The sequence below is a fragment of the Crinia signifera genome, chromosome 1 (genome assembly GCF_055691185.1).
Source record: "Crinia signifera chromosome 1, ASM5569118v1, whole genome shotgun sequence".
NCBI classification, from domain to species: domain Eukaryota; kingdom Metazoa; phylum Chordata; class Amphibia; order Anura; family Myobatrachidae; genus Crinia; species Crinia signifera.
The window spans coordinates 415,433,899-415,454,458 of record NC_139217.1 but is presented as its reverse complement, the minus strand read 5'-3'; the positions used below and the strand labels follow the sequence as shown (position 1 = coordinate 415,454,458).

Below are 20,560 nucleotides of genomic sequence, written 5' to 3'. Positions count from 1 at the left end.
GGTCACCTGTAAAAAGAATGTGGAAAATAGAGACACACACACCACGAGATGTTAAACTTCAATATCACCCCTTTTACATCATCTCACTCACACATAATTACCTGCTTCCAGCAGTCTCTGCTGCTGCTCACCCGGCACTGTCTGCCGTGTGAGCAGCCCGCACTGTAGCGGAGACAGAGACCCTATGACATCACAGGGACATTTCACCCCATGTGTGCGTTCATGGGAAATTTTTGACACTCAAGAAAAAAAGTATAATAAATAATTTGACTAACCAAAACACTTTTTTTAAGTTTTGTTTAGAATTCTGTATTTTTTTATGCTGAGCATTCTCAGTTACCAGAAGCGGGGTTTTGTCTACTAATTTGGAGAGTCTACTTTTGCCCATTTTTATATAATAGATGTAGCAGGGAAAAACAGCTTTGGATGACTTGTTGTATTAAGCATTTTTAAGTAGTTGAATATTTTAGAACTCTGTACTATAGCAATGATCTCCACTGTTCTTTTCTTGGCAAGGACTGGGATATAATACAGTGCCGCATGTCATTACACTGGAATTACTCAAATGCCTCACTTCAAGCTTCTCTCTGTGACCTCACATATAACACTTTAGATGACTGCTTAATTTCCTATTTAAGTCCAATTAATTGTTGCATGCTTCTCTTACACAAAGAGACATATATACTGTCTGGGTGAGTCTGCGGGTCATTTAGAGTTTCTCTAGATTTATGGGACCTTGTTGTGAGACCTTTTAATGAACTTTGACTAAACTTTGCTCTGTGTGCATTGCAATGCAGCAGGACTGCAAGGCAGATATTTTAATAGATTTGTCCTGCATATAACGAAGTAGTTATATGCAGTGTTTAAATATAACAGTGTTTAAAGTACAGTTTAGCTAGATGTGAATAGTATAAAGCTACTGGGGTAGAGGCTGAGGTGGGAGCTAAGCAGAGCTTAAAGTGGTCCTGGAGAGGTGGTGGAACTAATTTCACTGGACACCTAAATTCCCCAACCCCCACCTCATTAGGCAGAAACAGCAGGGTTTTTGTCTAACTTTAAATTTGTGCCTTACCTCCAATACTACACTATATGGAAGAAAGTCATTGGACACCATATGTCAACGGAAACCATGCGTTTATTTACAATCAATAGGGGGTAGGTCCACCTTTTGCAGAAATAACAGCAGCTACTCGTCAATCGTCATTTCCATAGAAATGCCACAACATAGGTAACATGGAGTTATCCAGAATATCTCGTTAGGTCGCCGATGTCATGTACCCATGCAGCTGTACAAGTGGGCCCACGCCATGCCAGCAGAAACAACCCCAGAACATGATGCCTCCACCTCCAAATTTTACTGTTGGCACTATACATTCGGGTAACAGGCATTCTCCAGGCAATCGCCATACCCACACTGTCCCATCTGATCGAAGCGTGATTCATCGCTCCATAGGACTTGTTTCCATTGCTCCACCGTCCAGTTTTTCCGCTCCTTACACCAACAAAGTCTCTATCGTGTATTGGTTTTTGTGATCAGAGGCTTGTGAGCCGCAGCTCGACCATGATAACCGAGTGTGTTTCCTGTCCGTCATTTTATCAGCAAATAATCTGCTATTACGCTTGGTTCCATATTTATACATGTAGGAAGAGTCCATATTCACTGTCAGGAAGATTCCATTATTTCAGAGTTAAACCAGGGTGTCCAATGACTTTCTTCCACATAGTATATATACTTAGTAGTTCCCCTTATTCACATTATGCTAAACATTAGTGTTCCTTAGACTGTATGTAATTAAAGTAATAGTGCCCATAACACATAAAACCTGCTGCATGATGCTCCTCTCAACTACTTTCTGTAGTACTGGCAACACTACTAAATAATAGCACCAAGCTACATAAATCTGTAGACAGAAAAAATATACAAGGGTGATTCAATAAAAAATAGTAGGAAGACCTCTCATATGTGTAGTGTTCTTTATATACTTCTAATTTCCCACCAGGCCCCTGCAGGTAGACCACTGTGCCTCAAATCAGTCATACTGTCTCAGCATCAGCTGTATAATGGCAAGGCTGTGGACACAGGGCACAACACTGTGGTGCGTAGTGTGATCAGATCTCTGCATCTAAAGGGCCCATCAGCGGTTGAAATTTATTGTGCTTGGCCGTCTAGATCACATTATTTCAATAAATTGTTCAGGAAATGGTAGAATGTGTATGTAGACCACACAGCATTTAAAAAGCGCGGCCCTGTCACGCTTTTTAAATAGCACCATTGACACGTTTCGGTCCAGAGACCTTTTTCAAGATGGGCACATCTTGAAAAAGGTCCCTGGGCCGAAACGCGTTGATGGTGCTATAGGAGAGTGATAGAGTGAATAGCCAAAACTTTCCAGGACCCTCATGGGATATTTTCACGTATGTACTTTTTGCAAGGAAAATCTTTTTTCCAATTTTTTTACATTTTCTACTTTTTTTATGATATTCTTCTGGATGTGTACCCATGTGTAAAATTACTCATGAACTCCTTGTGAACCTTTATTGGAAAAAGTTTTTTCTGCATTACTTACTATTAAAAGAAATTCATGCTGTTTTTACCCACGGCTCCATCTTAAGAGTTTTTTCTGGCAAGAAAACCCCAGATTGCGAAAATATACCTTTACAAGTGTGGAAACCCTACACTTCATAGTGGTGGGAATCTTTTCTAATTCTTCATAAAAGGAACCTCTACGGGCACGTCTCACAATTCCACAGGGGTGAGTTGGGTACGCCACCTCCCCTTCCTTCACTTAAAATAAGAAATACTTTTAATGTCACTTTTCACAAGGCATGTATGTAAGGGATCATTGTCTATTTAGAAACCCATACCCCTAAACCAAACGAATCTACACATTGATTTTTTTAATTTTTTGAACACTTATCACTGTACCACCACGCATCATGATGAGAGACGAAACCCAGAACCATCTTTGAGGGAATGCGAAGAACTTAAATAAACTGTTATAGGAGTATACCAACTATGTAGCCTGTGAGTTGTGGTACGCTCATCATCAGCTTTCCCTGTTTAAAAAGATACCTTGATGTGTGTTTTAGGTCAGCTCAAGTGGTGAGGTACTCTGTGGATCATTGTATTAACACCTTAAACCTCTACCAAAAAGAAACTGCTATATGAATAGATCAACACTATAGCCTGTGAGTCGGGGTAAGCCCACCATTGCTTCACTTACTTAAAAGAAACCTTGATGTGTGATACACTTATGTCTAAGCGGTGAGTGAGGTATGCTGTGAATTGCCTTATTCACTGACTTACCTCTAATCACTGCCTTTGTCTTGATTTTCATTTTGGATCCTATATTTATCCATTATTTTCTAACGTCATGTCCCCACACCTGGAGCACTTTCCCCATTGACGAAATTCAACCCTACAAGTGGACATCGTTGTGCAGTGTAAAGGGACTCCAATCTTGAGGAGTGGACGTCAGTACATATTATAAAGAAACCTTGATGGGCTTGAAAATCTCCTTTCTTACCGTGAGTTGCTATACACCCATCATTCTATATTTGCTTGATAATAACCCAGTCGAATAAGCCAGAATATTAATGCTAGTTTTTTCATATTTTATTTCGCGAAATCAACATCTCTAAAAACATCAACGTGGGCTGAAACAGGTGTCACACAAGAAGCTAACGAAAATACTTTTCCTTTTCTTTATATGCGCCTTTGAAGAGTATCCCCCGACCCTCTATATATTGTTTTCTATGTTAAGGTGTTGTGACATCTTGGAGCTATACACTTTGGGCTACCCAGTTTTTTTTTATAATGTATTGAAGACAACAATACTCTAAATGCTAGCTTTCTAAAATTAGGAAAATACAAGCACTTATACAGTATAGAACATACAAAACAAGTTATAAAACGGACACACAAATGTATATGGATCGAACACTAGCTGAATAATGAATGGTGACAAATAACACAAAGTATACATTTTATTTCTGTCTCAAACCACAATGAGGTGCAAAAAAAGTATTCCACAAACCAAGATACTTTGTACATTAGTAATATTCAGCATTAAATATCACAAGACAGTTAAAAATTATTTGAATGTAAAAAGAAACATAAATGTGTATTAGGTGATAATTAAACATAAGGATATGGTAGAAAATGTTTACGTGAGAAATTCATCAGAGTAAAGCCCATTCGGCAACATAAAAAATGGCTATATTTCTTACTGTCTACAAGTAAGTGATTGGCATCTACTGATAATAACTATGTGGATAACCAAATAAGTCAAATGAATGGAACTTAACTTCTTTGGCATAGTTTCACTTCTCTTAATATCACTCATATATTCAGACTGAAAGATTCTATTTAGTCAACAGAAAAACCTCTTTGCACCAGCAATTCACATGGAGAGGAGACATTTTTCTCTTCTCCCTATTTACAGAAGAGATTTCACAGTGTTTTCTTCGCTATGCTCGAACACTTCTTTCACACTGTACACACGGGTCACTAGACACCTGCATTGACCCGGCAATAACATGAACGATTTGGGCAGTGTAACGGATGTTCATGATACAGCCCACACAGGTTTCATGGAGTGTTCAGCAAAACTATTTATGGAAAAACTTCAAGGGCGGTATTCAATGCTGCCAGCGAGGGGGATGCTGCCAGCGAGGGTGGCTTGCCGGCCAATAACCCTATTCTATGTTCCAGGGGAATCATCACGGTCAGAGAACGGTGAGGCTGCATATACCGGCGACCCTTGCCATTTTGACAGCTTCATTCAGCGTTTCCACCTCGCTGGAAAAATCCAGCGGGGTGGAAATGGTGAGTGCAGGGGGGTCATTTGAATGGTGACCCGTGAGTTGTGACGGCGAGCTATCAGCACTGCTCACTGTCACAGCTCGCCAAAGGGCATTGAATATACCCCCAAATGTTAACACATTCCATTATCAAAAATATGTCATCAAGAAAACATGATGAATGGATGGATTGTGTAAATGTAATCATTACTACACAGAATCCCTTATCGACGAGTAATTCTGCATATAACAACTCCAAAAATATACGAGTAATTGACTTCCAACAAAATTACCCCTAGACTATCAGTGTATGCCTGACCATGTGGTAGGGAATATAGATTGCTCTACTGGCACAGGTACTAATGTGAATGTTCAAATATTACAGTATCTGTACAGAGCTGCGGAATGTGTGCGCTATATAAATACTTAATAAAAATAAATAATTAATAATAATAATGTAGGAAAGACTCAAGGCCCCCATACATTTATGCAATCTGGGCCGATTTCATCTGATTATGACGGATCAGGCCGAGAAATCGGTAAAAATCATGTGTATGAAATCCCATCCAATTCGATGCATGTCCGACCTCCGACTTGGAACCACTCTCGGGGGCTAGGAAGGGGGTCACTTGCTATACATCACATGTCAAAGGAATGCATGTGATACATTGCAGGTCCCAGGCAGCTCAAGGATTGGATGGCCAACCATTGCTACGAGAAGTCACAGAAGTGTATGGCCACCTTTAAGCTGGGTACACACTGGGTTATATACAACAAGCTGGCCAATTGTTGGTGCAACGGCGGGTCTACTGACATGCCATGTTAATGTGTACCCAGCCTTATTATATTAACCCCCCCCCCCAGGATAAACATCTGGCAACATCGTTTTCATCAAATTTGCTTCCAACATTTAGTCTCCTTTAATTGAATTCCCACCTAAAATGGATACACTTTTGCTTGGGTTTCTTTCATTTCTTAAAATGATGCCAGAATATTACAGAATATTACAGATTACAGACATGTATTCTTCTATTTCCTTCATGGATTTATACAGACAAAAAAAATGGTTTTAAACCATTTGATGAGTCAAAGCAAAATCATTCCAATAATTGATTATTTACTTCGTGATCCAACTCAATCTAGATCTATTTGTTATTACAAAGTGTTATGAATAGATTTCCATAAGCATTGATCTACAGCTGTGTATACACGGTGCAATATCGCTGGCAATATGGTTGCTGAGCGACCATATTGCCAGTGATTTGTTCTGTTAGTATTATTTAGAAATTGGTTAAATGTAGTAAATATACAATATTTTTCTATTTAAATATATGCTATTTTCTTTTTTTTCCCCATGTATGTTAATGCACACATGTGCTTGTTGGTACATCATTGGTGTTACCTAACAAAGGTCTCTACAAAGTGCAGATGTGTGGGGGAGACTGTGTATATACTGGAACAAGGTATGAACAAATAAGACATCCCTTCATTTTGAAGCAAGCAATATCCTCAAAATTGTTTTATCAGAAGATGTTTATTGTGCTGTAAATAGGATATATGCACAGAAGGCACAAAGGGTTTTCAAAATGCTGCAGCTTGAAATCCAGATATTAAAAGACTATTGATCTCAATGGAAAATAGGACTCCTACACAATTAGTATTATGTAATTGTCAGTAAGTAACCCTCAGACCCTTGATAACACATGGGTCCATATAATTATCCCGGATCCTGTGTGTTATCGCACAAAAATAGGATCCCCCCCCCCCCCAAACAGAGGTTTTCATATGGATAATCCAATAAAAACCATTGGTCAAAAAATATGTTATCAGACCAATTTTTTTTTTTTAGGAGTAAAAATGATGGCAGCCAATAGAATAACCCTCCCCCCCAAAATCTCACCACCTATCTCCAAATACTTTACTAGATCGCTCTGCTCATCCTACGCCATTTGCAAGCAGTGCCTTCATGCATCTGTTGCTTTGTAATTATTCATCTACTGTATTCCAATTAGTTTGTCTGTATTGTTAACTGAACACCCACATAGATTTGTATGTTGTTTCTCTAGGTACACTGCTACTTGTAACATCTTAAAAATAAAAAATAAAGGAGCACAACTTTTTTGTTGTTGTTTATAGTGTATGTCATGGTCACACGGATGTTTATATAATGGATAAGAGATGTTAAAGAGGAAATATATGAAGGTGTTTCGACATACGCATGTTTAATAATTATAACTCTAGACATTAAAGACAATATACTATAAAATAGAAGTGTTCATTCTAGCCCCCTGCTCCTTGTAAAATCCTTGTAGTTACTCCTTCCTGCCTTGGGTGTCGCTGTCTGCTGTGGTACTTCAAGAACAGTCTGGTTTGTATCTCAATGTTGAGATACAAACCAGCGTGTTGTACAAATACCACAGCAGAGAGTGACACCCCAGGCAGGAAGGAGGAACTGCAAGGATTTTACAATAAACAGAGTGCTAGAATTGGTTGAGAATTTCCTTGGCAGAGAACAACTAAAGAAGGCACTAAGGAGAGAACTTAATAGAGGATGAGCTAAAAATGACATCCAAGAAAGGTGAAAGCCAAAGATTAAGCACAGAGAGGCTGCTTTACATAATAAGTTTTTATAAACAATCCTAATTAAGCTATTCTCCTTTAAAATCTGAATTCTGTAGATTTTTCTTGGAATTAAGTGAAGTGCTAGGAATAATTTACAACAATATATTAAAATAGATCAGTGGTTCTCAAACTGTGGGTCCTGACTCCAAAGTGGGTCATGACAATCCCAGCACGAGATCTTGACGCACTGTTGACTTCACTAATTTCTCACTCAGAGATCCAAGGAGACTGAAAAATCAGTTGAATTGTATGTTGCTTCAGACTCTTCGCATGACTGCAAGTGCACCTAAGATCACATCACTTTTATTATTTTTTCGATAAAAGTCACGATTGAGACTGGCAGAATCACCCCTTCTATTAAAAAAATATTATATATAAGGCAAGGGAACCCCAAAACAAAATAGATGACCGTCTTTAAGTGAAACAGTCAGCCACCAGCATTGGACTCTGAGGGGCAGATTTATTAAGCATGGTGAAGTTACATAGTGGCCAGATTTAACATTCCAACCAATCAGCTCCTAACTGCAGTTAGAGTGATTTTGAAAAAGTCAGTCAGTTAGCATGGAGAGGGCACTGAGTAGAGCCTTTATGGGATGTCTCTATGGATGGCATGGGTGGCTGGGGGGACGGGGACTTGGGAGTGTAAGATATGGAGGGGAAAACTCATCACACAACCACTGCCTTTCACTTCCACCCCTGTTAACCAACCCATAATCCATTAACCACTGCCACCCTGCCATGGACTGCTAACCATACTGCCTTTATTTGCTGGGGGTCCTGTAATAATTTTGTCTGATAGGATCCAAGAGCCCGGATAGTTTAAAGTGAATAAATAAAGAGTGTGATACAGTATTCTCAAGTTTCTTTAGTTGAAACCTCAATCTTGGGTAAGTCTGAGCTGTCACTCTATTAAGGCGGATTCAATAAACTTCTTTATTTTCATAATACATTTTACTCATACTTGAATCAACTGTGAATCAGCTTTGCGGACATTTAGCTATTTCTCATTAATTAAAGGGTTATATTTCTGTGACCGTCCCTGGCATCAGAATAGCTAAACACAGCTTTGGTCACGGCTACCAATCAACAATCTATTTAGTGGAAGATGCTCTGGCTGCAAGTAATAGCACACAGTACTATTATTTTACAAAGTCTGTATGGAATTATTTATAAATACTGGAGCTCTCCGAAAACAAAAATACTAATAACGATCATTTTGTTCAATAATTTGGGGGTCAGACACGCCAAGAAGTAGCCGTTTGGATCATAAACATATTCCTTTGTTTTTCTATAAGAAAATAAATAAAATAAAAAATTAACATACGCCTCTTTAATGCATAGAATTATATTAGAATTGTCGGCAACATGCATACAAGGTACATTAGACAAGTTTTCTTTAGTAATGCAATTCATTGAAACTAAACCCCCTTTTCTGGCTTAAAAACATTTAAAGAGATTTCCCTTTGGTGCTGCTAAATAAATCTAATCAAGTTACTTCTAATCTCACATAAAACAAAATAAACTGATAGCAATAAATAAATCACATTCCCCCTTTACCTGTAAATGATTATATAAAATCAGTGTTTTAGCTACAGTCTTCAAGTACACCAAATGGTCAGGTTGCCTTTAATCTTTAATGTGTAAATTAAGACTTCTACTAGTGCAAACACAGAGGCACTCCTCTGCCTGAGCCCAATCTTACAAAGGTCTGTGAATACCATATAATCTTCAGTATGGTTTCAATTTAATGCTGGGTACGCACTGGGCAATATATTGTACATTTGAGTAAACAGACGATATAATCGCTAGCAGTTAAATGCAAATGATATGTCTGTGATCAACATCATCTACAGAAATATTGCTGCAGGAATTGATGCCACAGCTGGATAGATGGATTCAAATACCCACACAGGACCTTATTCTGGCGAGTCCACCAGACGCCACCAACCCCCTAGCACACCGCGATTCCCCACAGGCATGCGATTGGATGTTTAGAATAAACATTAAATCGCAGCTTGCATGCGGGGTGGAAATCATTTGATGCTCACCGACCATCAAATGATTTCTACAGCGCTTGCAGACCTAAGACACCTCTGTGGTGTCTTAGGTCTGTGGGCGCCCTGTGCGAAATGTGGGCAACTGACATCAGCTGAAGTCAGCTGCCCACACTGTCGTCGAATTTTCATGGGAACGCTTAATGAAACACTAGATGTTCCCATGGTCCCGTGCCGGTAAATAATCAATTGGCCATGGCCGCTCGAAAACAAGCGGCTGCACAACCACATAATGGTTTATGCGCATGCACAGTCGCACACCATTGCTCCCCTGTGTGAACACGCAGGGGAGCAAATGGACCTGAATAAGGTCAACAGTTGGATGACCGGACTGACATATCGATCAGCCATAGGTACCAAGATTAACAAAATCTGGAACAGCTGACCTGTCTGGGGGCACAAGTGCTCCAGGGCTTAACCATTTTAGGGCAATGTATGTCTCTCTATATCATGATTAAATTTCCATTACTCCTGTACTTACATACACAGAACATGATGGGAGTTGCAGTGCACCACCACCCCAGGTCACAGAGCATCGGTATGTGGAATAACAGAATTTGTTCCACATCCTACTTGCAGCGGCAAGTACATTAACCCCTTCAGTGGTGGGTTTTTTTGGGGGAGCGCTCCCCACTGGGCGAGTTTTTTCTGGGGAGCGCTCCCTAAAAAAAACCCTATCACTACACCCTCCAGGTCCAGGCAGCACCACTGAACTGACCATCGGCCGCTGTCTGGCCCTGCCCCCGGCAACCTGGCTGTGTGCGGCGTGACTTTACAAGGTTACGCGGCACACAGCCAGAGGAGGGAGGCCAGGCAGCCGCCAAAGCTGAGTGTGGCGCTCATCTCATCGCTGCCCGGCAAGAGGGAGCGCAGGCAGTGGTACTCCCGAGAATTTACCGGGTTTTCCAATCTGCGCACTGGCGCAAACCCCGGAAAATTCTCCAGAGTGCCACTGAAGGGCTTAAACCCCCAAGAAGAAGGAAACAAAAATAAATAAAAATGTTGGCTGACAAGGTTTTATATACTTGATATTTGCATGTAACAGATCTCATTACTCCAGAGATATATATTTGCTCATTTTAACCAATACCATCGTTCCGGTCTCCCGATAAGCGCAGCTGCTAGCTCCGCACAATATACTCGGTGTGCAGATAACCACCCTCCACTATAATATATTACTTTTTGGAGTGAATGTTTAGATTAAGCCTTAGTAAATATGATACATTTTAATTTTAGCAAGCATAGCTCCCAACTCCCCTCCCTCCCTTCCACCATATATACACACAGATAAATGTGTATCATAAATAGCACCAACACTTGTTAAGTGTTTATGTGGTCAATGATTTAAAAAATATTGTATAGAACAGAACTATATATTAAATGTTGATATACTCCCTCAAACACACGCGCCCATCAAGCACAATAAAAGGTCACCAGATACCACACAGTTGTTCACATACATTTACTGTAATGTACAGTAGCAATACATTCTTTCCTACTGAACCTTGTGTCACTAAAAATGGACAGGTCCAGCAGAAATAAATTTATTGGTCATCTTCAAGCCTCAACTTTCTTCATATGGCTCAGATCTCTACTGAAAGATAAAAAAAAAAAAGAAAAATCCCCCAAAACAAACAAACAAAAAAATAATAAAATAATGTTGATACTCCACTAGAGCATACATGGTAAGAAAAAAATAACAGGAGTTAAGGAACAGATAAATGAAGGTAATGTCTTTGTTAGAAGACCGTTTTACACACCAGTCAATTAAAAAAAAAAATCAAAAACAAACAAAACAAAAAAAACTATCTACGACTGAGTCAGCAGTTAAGTCATCTTCTTCTGAGGTAATGAAGATTAAGCTCACGACAGTGATATGATACAATATTTACCCTGAGAACACAGAGTGAAACATTGAAATAAGACGTAATGCTGCCGAAACATGTGCTCTTGTTGCAGCTTCTCGTCTCCTTCTTGGTCCTTTTAGTATATAGGTTTGTTACATTGCTCATGCCACTATTAAATACTGATGATAAAACAAACCAAACAGACTTGTAGAGAACAGGCAAGCTGCTATCCACCATGTAAGAAAGGATAAGAGCCCCCGGAAGAGTAGAGGAGTGAAAATGTTTTTTAAACCCCCCAGTGCGATTGTAATTTGGGTAACCGTTGCCTCCATCTTCTCCTCGGGACATGGCAGTTCAGAGAATGCGGAGCTAGATTCCGGTGTTGCCTCCAATGGAGAAATGGAGTCGTAGATGCCCCAAGAATGGTTACCTAGGGATAATAATAAAAATGGATTGAAGCATAAGTATGTCTTGCTGGTTCTTGTTTCCTAGCACGGCGCCCATTGCATTGCATACCATAAGGCATACGATGGTATGCAATGTTATACAATTTTAAATTGTATACCATCGAATTGTATGGCATATACAATGGTATACGATTTTAAATTGTATAAGCACCCTAATGGGTGTTTTCAATGTTAAATGTGCCCCCTATAAGATAAATAATTGTATAAGCACCGTAATAGGTGCTTACAATGTTAAAAGCACCCCCACGCCATCTACTATCAACGCCAACCCGAAGCGTTACGAGCGCAGTGAGCCCGTGAGGGGCGGCGGTAGGCGTCCTCCGACCTTTTCATACCCCCACTATCCACGTCAGTGTGGAGTTGATTTTATATAGTGTGGGGAGCGCAGCGTGCCCCGCGAGGGGACGCGGAATACATGTGAAGTAATGCGCTGCTCTCGCTCAGGCTCGGTGGCTCGCCACACTATATAAATTAAACTCCACGCCGACGTAGATAGTGGGGGTATGAAAATGGCGGAGGACGCGTACCGCCGCCGCTCTCCACGCTTCGGGTTGGGGTTGATAGTGGCGGTGGCGTGGGGGTGCATTTAACATTGTAAGCACCTATTAAGGTGCTTATACAATAAAAAATCGTATAGGGGGACCATTTAACATTGAAAAAACCCAATAGCGTGCTTATACAAATTAAAATCGCATCACATTGTATGCCATATACAATGGTATATAATTTTAAATTGAATACAATGCCATACGACTGAATATTGTGGGCGCCGTGCTAGGAAACAAGTACCGTCTTGCCTACTAAGAAATCGCCAATAGAGAAAAGCAAATGGTTTTAAAAATTATCATTATATTATGCATTGTATTCTGCGTGGCTTTTAGTGGCAAAAAGTAAATATACGCCACTATAGAGGAACTGTAACAGCCTCCGAGTTGCACCCATCAGCGTCATTCAGAGTTTGGCTTACGTTTTAAAGGGACAATAATTGAAAAAAATAAAATAGGTTGGAATAAATTATTACCGCTTTAAACAGAAATTTTTTAGTGTAAATTGAGTGACATTCACATGTACTTCAGAAAAGGGCATACATAGCGCTCAAACCCTATGTCAGTGGTTTCCAAACGGTGCACCGTGGCACTTTGGGACTCTTGCAGGGGTGCCTTGGGTTGGTGATTCAGGACCAATTTAAATTAATTATGATCTGTGTAAGCAAAACCAGTGCTTGTGGCTGCCAATCATAAAACATGTGGACAAACAGAAGCAAATCTTGTCCCGAACGACATAATTGATGACATATAATCACCATTTAATTAGTTTGTTTTCTTCAATTTCTCATTAAGAAAGTTTGGGCCTAGGGGAGCAGTGGTTAAAATTCTGATACAATATGTTGCCATGATTCAAACAAATTTGAGAACCACTGCCCTAGGTGTAAATGCAACTGTCCCTTAACACTGGATAAAATGCGGGTGGGTTTTATTACACTGTTTCCAGATGGCAATGTGCAAAATTTACAAATCAAGACAACGATGAGGTTTAAAATGTAAGGACAGAGGCCGTTCCTCCAGGCCCTTATATATATTGCATTAGCGCATTCATTTTTGCTTTAAGCGTTCGTATGGTACAGTATGTCCTGTGTATTGTAGCAGAAAGGGAATTCCAAAATGTGTGAGGTTAGTCTGTCTTCGATTACAAACTGGGTGTTGTTGGTGATGGAGGTCACTTTATCTTTACGTTTGGCGCTCATACTTCTTGTGGCGAAAAACACGCTGCATATGACCCACAACTGTAGAACCCCCTCCTTGCGCGTCCCATCCATACTTGTTTGTATTAGTGATGGGATGCGATTATTCACTTTTTTTTCTTTTTCTTAATCTCAGGTTCTAATACTACTTTTTGTTTTGGGATAAGAAATTGGAGGTATCTCAGCTTGCATTAAAATACTTGTTAATTATATTCTTCACTTGAATGGTGTGGCTGGTTTACTAGTAACCTTCCTCTGTATTTCTATTATCTTCTGGTTTTTGCCTGCATGTTGTTCCCGGTTAAGTTCCTTAACTGTGGTAAATATTTTCTGTACCTGATCCTTATAATATTGTTTTTTAAATGAGTTGTGATTGTAGTCTCTTGCCTTGTGTTTTATAATCACTGATCCGAGAACAATTTCCCCTTAGTCTCTTGAACTGTCCAACTAAACTATTATTCAACCAGTTGGGGTGTTGGCCACTGGATGCCAAGATGAAACTTTTGATATCCACCATCTTGTGTCATATGCTAGTGTGTAGTGGAATTTTTTTTACAGATAAAATATTCAAATCAAGGAATTCAGTCGTGTCTTCCTGTACTGCTCTAGGGAGGTTGCATCTGTTAATTTCGTTGGGCTAGTTATGGAGCCTCATTAACATTGATTCTCAACCAGGTTTGTAAATGTAGTTATGTAGGTATAAGATCCGTATGTTGATAAAGGTAGTTGTTGGCAAGTGTGCGTTGCGGTAGTGGGATGTTAAAAAGAAAAAAAAAAAAAAAACATACTTACTTAGAGTTAATGTTGCTTAGATTGCCCTAAGGTGACTGCTGCATTGGATACAGCAGTTGGGACTTTTGTCCCCCTGTCCAAACTCTCCTTCATCTAGTTCTCTTAGAAGGCCTGTTCGGGTGGGTTGCTTGTTAGGGCTAACCTCAGGGGTTTGCGCGGTACTGCTGTTGGTATTGGTAATGTGTCTTTTTTAACTCCAGTATCAAACTGGGTGTTGGTATGTTGTTCGGATATCTGAATGATAAGTTTTGCTAGATTCAGTTCAATGTCCAGCCAGCCTTGTTCTAATGATAGTCTGTAGTCTTTTTAATTCATGATGGTTTCCTCTTCTTTGTCATCAATGGTAAAATAAATATTATAATCCGTTTACTACCAAATACAGGACTAATCTTTACCTCAGAACTTGTGCTTATGAATAAACTGAGTTTACCGATGCAATACAGTCCAGGCAATCAGCCTCTGGTGTTTTTACTTCTCATTATATTCTATTAGTGAAACGGGGAGTTACTTATTGTTCGTATGTGTCATTTATCACTCTATTTTTAGCTTCTAGTAAAGATACACAAACTGTCATTTTTGTATATTGCCATCTGAAACAGTGTAATAAAACAAAAAAGCCCACTGTATCCAAAGTGTTAAGCGAAACTTGAACTAGATGATAAGCGCTGTGTATGCCCTTTATTTAGTGATGTATACTCGGAGGCAGACATCCCCCAATACGAGCAGCGGACCTGCCTACATACTCCCCACCTCAGTGATCAAACTATCTATACTATTTCAATTCGAATTCAAATAGAAGTTTAACAGCATAAGGAATACACCTGGTAATATATCATTTGTAATTAGGTTATGCCTACCTAGTGTCTTCAAAAGCAGTGTCGTGTGAAGGAGCATCACCATAGGTGCCACATACTGCAGTGCAATAACACAAAGGTAATAAAACACTCGGGCCACCTGGAAAAATAAAAATAAAACATTCGATTTTCAGTGTATGAATACTAACATCTGCTATTGGCCCCAGAAGGACATTAGTAGAGAACAAAGCTGCAAGAAGTACCAGGGAGCCTACATCCCCTCAACAAGTGGGATGTGATCATCTGCACGCATGCTATATGCCAGACAGGTATTAAAAGCTGAAATTGAAGGAGGGATCCTAGTTTCCAATAAATATTTGAATAATATCGAAACCAGAACCCTGTCCACAGTGCCTATTATTACCATGACTAATTTGCTTATTACAGAATACATGTAGCACAGGCAGAGGAGGCAAGCAGCAGTTCTGCGGGTGCTGGCACAAAGTGGAGTAGTGGACTGTGTACTCAGTTAACAGCGGCTGTCAGCTCCTCCAGCTGCCCCCGCCACACCACTGAGTTCACTGGTGAGACAGGAGGGTTGGGTTTGCCTTTGCCGCCTTGGCAAACCCAGGCCTCTTGCTTGTATGAAAGTTGAAAAAGAAGATGCCCGTGAGGATGCTTTTATGGGCCATCTTTATTTCAGCTCCTCAGTGGTGTGTTTATTCTGCTCTCTCCCGTGCTTCACACTATTGGACCAGCTTCTTTCCTAGGCTTGTAAGTCATTTTAGTCACTAGTGCTGAAAGAATAATATACTGTAGTAATGTCTCAATTGGAGTTTTGTATTACAATGTGTCACAAGGTGTTATAAATATATTACATGTGCTGCTGGTTTAAAATAAAGATAATAAAAAGCATGTGCTGCTAGTTTAAAGCGGAGGTGTCACAAAATGGTTTGTCCACGCCAATTTTGCATGGTATTGGCTCTTACCAGGTACTGTCTTACCATAACACTTTTTGGCTCATTGCCTCTGATTGGTTGGCCACCCCTGCTATAGCTACTTGCTGTGGGAAGCTGTGTATCATGACGTTATTGTGATTAGCGCAGCCTCTTGCTGCACTGCTTTCCTTACTGTCTGCTGTTAATCCCACTACTGCTGCCACTTCACCCGGCTCAGGTAAAGCAGGTTGGTAGAAGGACAAGTTATCTCTACCCTCACTTAGAACACCATTTCCAGCGAGCCCCCACTACCTGTAGCAGCACTGATGGCAACCGAAAAGAAAAGTATACAAAAGACAACAATATAGTGTAGATCTTTTTTTCAATTAAATTGTGAATAAATAACTTCAAGTGAGAGGCATTCAATATTTTTTCAATTACATTGTGAACTCATTCCTCTTTTTTGGTGGGATTATGAAGCTTTGAAAATAGGATTTTGGGTACCTACCGGTAAATCCTTTTCTCGTAGTCCATATGGGATACTGGGTTGTATACTATGGGGATAGAGATCCTCCGCAGGAGAGACAGGCACATTAAAGCTTTCAGTGTGGGTGCACTGGCTCCTCCCCTCTATCTCCCTCCACTAGTCAGTTAATGAAAAACTATGCCGAAGGAGAGCTATGTAAGGAGGTATGTGAACAATAACATGGTGAGATTCTCACAGCACACCCAAACCAAAATAATAAACATAAAATAACAAAAGAGGTGAATCATAACAACTTTTGAGTTCACCAATAATCATTGAAGAAGGTCAATATATGACAACAAGGCAACAAGCCCTAACCGTGTTAGTAACCGTGTCGTTACAGCAGAAAGCCGCACAGAGGCGGGCTCCCAGTATCCCATATGGACTATGAGGTACTCCCTGACCAAGTTGCGGCCCTGCACAGCTGCAGAGCCGAGACCCCTCAGATCTGGTGGCATGGGCCTTCAACGCTTGAGGAAGCGTTCGGCTGGGTTGTCCAACCCAGCCGATGCATAGGACTGTTGTATCGTGCATCGAATCCACCGGGCTATGGTCCTTGTAGATGCAGGAGAGCCCTTCTTTTGCGCATCATACAATACAAACAAACCATCCGACTTCCGGATTCTAGCCGTACGTTTAACATACGCCTTGAGGGTATGTACCACATCCAAAGAGAGAGGTATATCAGGATGTACCGTGCTGGAAGGAACCACAATAGGTTGGTTCAGGTGGAATGCGGACACAACCTTTGGCAGAAACTGCGTCCTGGTCCTGAGCTCTGCCCTATCCTCGTGGAATACCAGGTAAGGGCTTTTACAAGACAATGCCCCAAGCTCAGACACCTGCCTGGCTGAGGCTAAGGCCAGCAGGACAACAGTCTTCCAAGTAAGATGTTTTAACTCCGATTGTCTGACTGGAACGAACCAAGAGGACTTGAGGAAGGTGAGGACCACATCCAAGTCCCAAGGCGCGGTGGGTGGTACAAAGGGAGGCTGAATCCTCAGCACCCCATGCAGGAAGGTGTGGACCTCCGGCAACAGCACTGACAGAGCCGAGATCTGTACCTTCAAGGACCCCAACCGGAGGCCCAAGTCCAAACCAGCTTGAAGGAATCTTAACAGATTGTTAAGACGAAATACCGCTGGTGGCAAAGCATTTCTCTCACACCAGGCTATGTACTTCTTCCATATCACATGGTAGTGAGAAGCCATGACTGGCTTCCTGGCACGCGTCATGGTTGTAATTACAGAGGGATGTAGTCCCTTGAGGCCTAATATCTGCCGCTCAACCTCCAGGCCGTTAAACGCAGCCGCGGTAAGTCCTGAAAGACAAACGGTCCCTGGAGGAGAAGATCTTTTCTTAGAGGAAGACGCCACGGGTATTCTACCTGCATGGCCTGAATGTCCCCGTACCAGGCCCTTCGAGGCCAGTCTGGAGCCACTAGAATGGCTTCTACTCTCTGGTGTCGAATCCTCTTTAGCACCCGTGCCAGCAACGGGAGCGGTGGGAGCAGGTACACCAGCTGAAAATCCCACGTCCAAGTCAGGGCAACTACTGCGGTCGCCCCTGGATCCCTGGTCCGGGCACAGTACCTGTCCAGCTTGTGGTTCAACCGTGAGGCCATAAGGTCGATCTGAGGGAGCCCCCAAAGATCTACCAGGTCCTGGAACACCTGAGGGTGAAGTCCCCACTCCCCGGGGTGGAGATCGTGACGACTGAGGAAGTCCGCCTCCCAGTTGTCGACTCCTGGTATAAAGATGGCCGACAGGGCTTTTACATGGCGTTCCGCCCTGGAGAATATCCTGGTGGTTTCACTCATACAGGGCATGCTCCTTGTCCCTCCTTGGCGGTTGATGTAGGCAACCGTAGTTGCATTGTCCGACTGGACTTGTACCGCCCTGCCCTGCAGCATAGGCTCTGCCTGTAATAGGGCATAGTGAACAGCCCTCAGTTCGAGGTTGTTTATATGCAGCATGGATTCCATCGGAGACCAACGGCCTTGCAGACGGACTCCCTGTATCACGGCTCCCCAGCCTCTGAGACTGGCATCCGTGGTAATCAGAAGCCAGTCCTGTATATGGAAGCAGCGACACGCCAATAGATTTGGCGAATCTAGCCACCACTGCAGGGAGAGTTTGGTCTGCGCAGACAGGCAAATCCTCCTGTGCATTTCCCGGGGGGATCCTGACCATTTCGTGAGGATATCCAGCTGAAAAGTCCTGGAGTGGAACCTGGCATACTGGATGGCTTCGAAGCGGCAGGGGCGGTGGAACGGTCCTGATGACCTGAGAGGGTTTGGCTTCCTGAATTTCCCTCTAGTGCCTCTGCTAGCATTAGAGGCGCCTCTGGCCTTAGGGCGGAACTTGGACCCATGAAAGGACTGCTGGGAGGGACCAGTGAAAGGGCATTTTGCCGGAGTGGGTGCTGATGGGAGGAAAGTGGATTTCCCTGCAGTAGCCTTAGAAATCCAGTCAGGAAGATTATCAGAGACTCCTCCACTGGCGCCGAAAGATACGTTCCTATAGATAAAGGGGCGGTCCTCTTCTCCAAAAACTAGGGAAGGCTATTAGTGAAATACCGTACGCTTCTCTTGGGGTGAAAGGGTTCCTCTTCTCCGAGTCTGGAAAACTCAAACACGGGTCCCCAGGATGACTGTCACACTGATGTTGAATGAGAATACTTGCTTCCCTTAAGGCCTCAGTAATTAGTCGTGGTGACCCAAAATGAGAAATAGTAGGGGGTATATGGTGTAAAACCTTTTATTGCACATACAAATACATATAAATAAAAAGGGAAATGGAGCCACTTGGCATAATACCGTTAATGGTGGAGAACTAGGATGGTATCAAAGTTCTCAAAACAGGTAGTGTGTGGACCAAACACTACATCTCCTTGATAAAGATTGCAGGCAGCAATCGAAAACGCGTTTGGAGTGTGTTTCTTTAGGACCTTCTTTAAAAGGACTGTGGACCCTTTGGCATTGCAGACCGGCACCTGGACTGAGCGTGGACTTTTGGCCATCCCGGGATTAATCCCGCTCAGTTTCAAGCCTGTTTTGAGAACTTTGATACCATCCTAGTTCTCCACCATTAACGGTATTATGCCAAGTGGCTCCATTTCCCTTTTTATTTATATGTATTTGGCATATGCATACAGACACCGGGGGAGTAGTGGGGGCGGCCAGCGGCAGCGGTGGTGGGGGCGGCCAGCGACAGCGGTGGTGGGGGCGGGCAGCGGCGGTGGGGACGGGCGGCGTGTGCGGTGAGCGCAGTGTACTTACACATAGCAGCAGCGGCAGGAACGGGACGCGCAGTGGCGGCTATTATATTTTTAAAATACTTGTCAAATGACCGGCCGCTCTCTGATTGGCCGGAGAGCTCTCAGCCAATCAGAGAGCGGCCGGTCATTTGACAAGTATTTTAAAAATATAATAGCCGCCACTGCGCGTCCCGTCCCCGCTGCTATGTGTAAGTACACTGCGCTCACCGCAAACGCCGCCCGCCCCCCCGCTGCCCGCCCCCACTACCGCCGCTGGCCGCCCCCACCACCGCTGCCCGTCCCCACTACTGCCGCTGCCCGCCCCCAGTAGTGGGGTGGCAGGCATATGCATACAGGGAGGTCGGACGTGATCGTATGTACAGACCGTCCGACCTCCCTGATCCGGTCCGATGCGCACGGGACCGCGCATCGGATCGGATCAAATGTCACATACCTACGATTTTGGGCCGATTTCATCCGATTATCGGCACAAAGTGCCGAAATCGGATGAAATCGTCCCAAAATCGCATAGTGTATGGGGGCCTTAAGTGTAATACACCTCTGTATTAGAGACTATGGTGTGTGTACAAGTGGTTAACTAGCCAGTGGGGTAGACTCAGAGTAATATGAGGAGACCAGTACACCCTAAACCAGGGCTGGGCAACACTGGCCCTCCAGATGTTAATGAACTACACATCCCAGGATGCTTTGCATTAGT

At 42.3% G+C, this 20,560-nt stretch overlaps 1 protein-coding gene across 2 annotated transcripts in view; it reads right to left on the bottom strand.

Annotated features, from left to right (window-relative positions):
• Positions 1–8,740: 8,740 nt before the first annotated feature.
• The window catches only part of TMEM161B (transmembrane protein 161B), a 44,809-nt gene continuing 32,989 nt past the window's right edge, over positions 8,741–20,560 (bottom strand). For both annotated transcript variants that reach the window (XM_083151820.1, XM_083151821.1), the window contains exons 12-13: positions 15,184–15,280; positions 8,741–11,756 (exon numbers count right to left, since the gene is read on the bottom strand). In XM_083151820.1, coding sequence (XP_083007946.1) covers positions 11,488–11,756; positions 15,184–15,280 — 366 coding nt within the window. In that variant the 3' untranslated portion in view covers positions 8,741–11,487. The remainder of the gene's footprint in view (positions 11,757–15,183; positions 15,281–20,560) is intronic.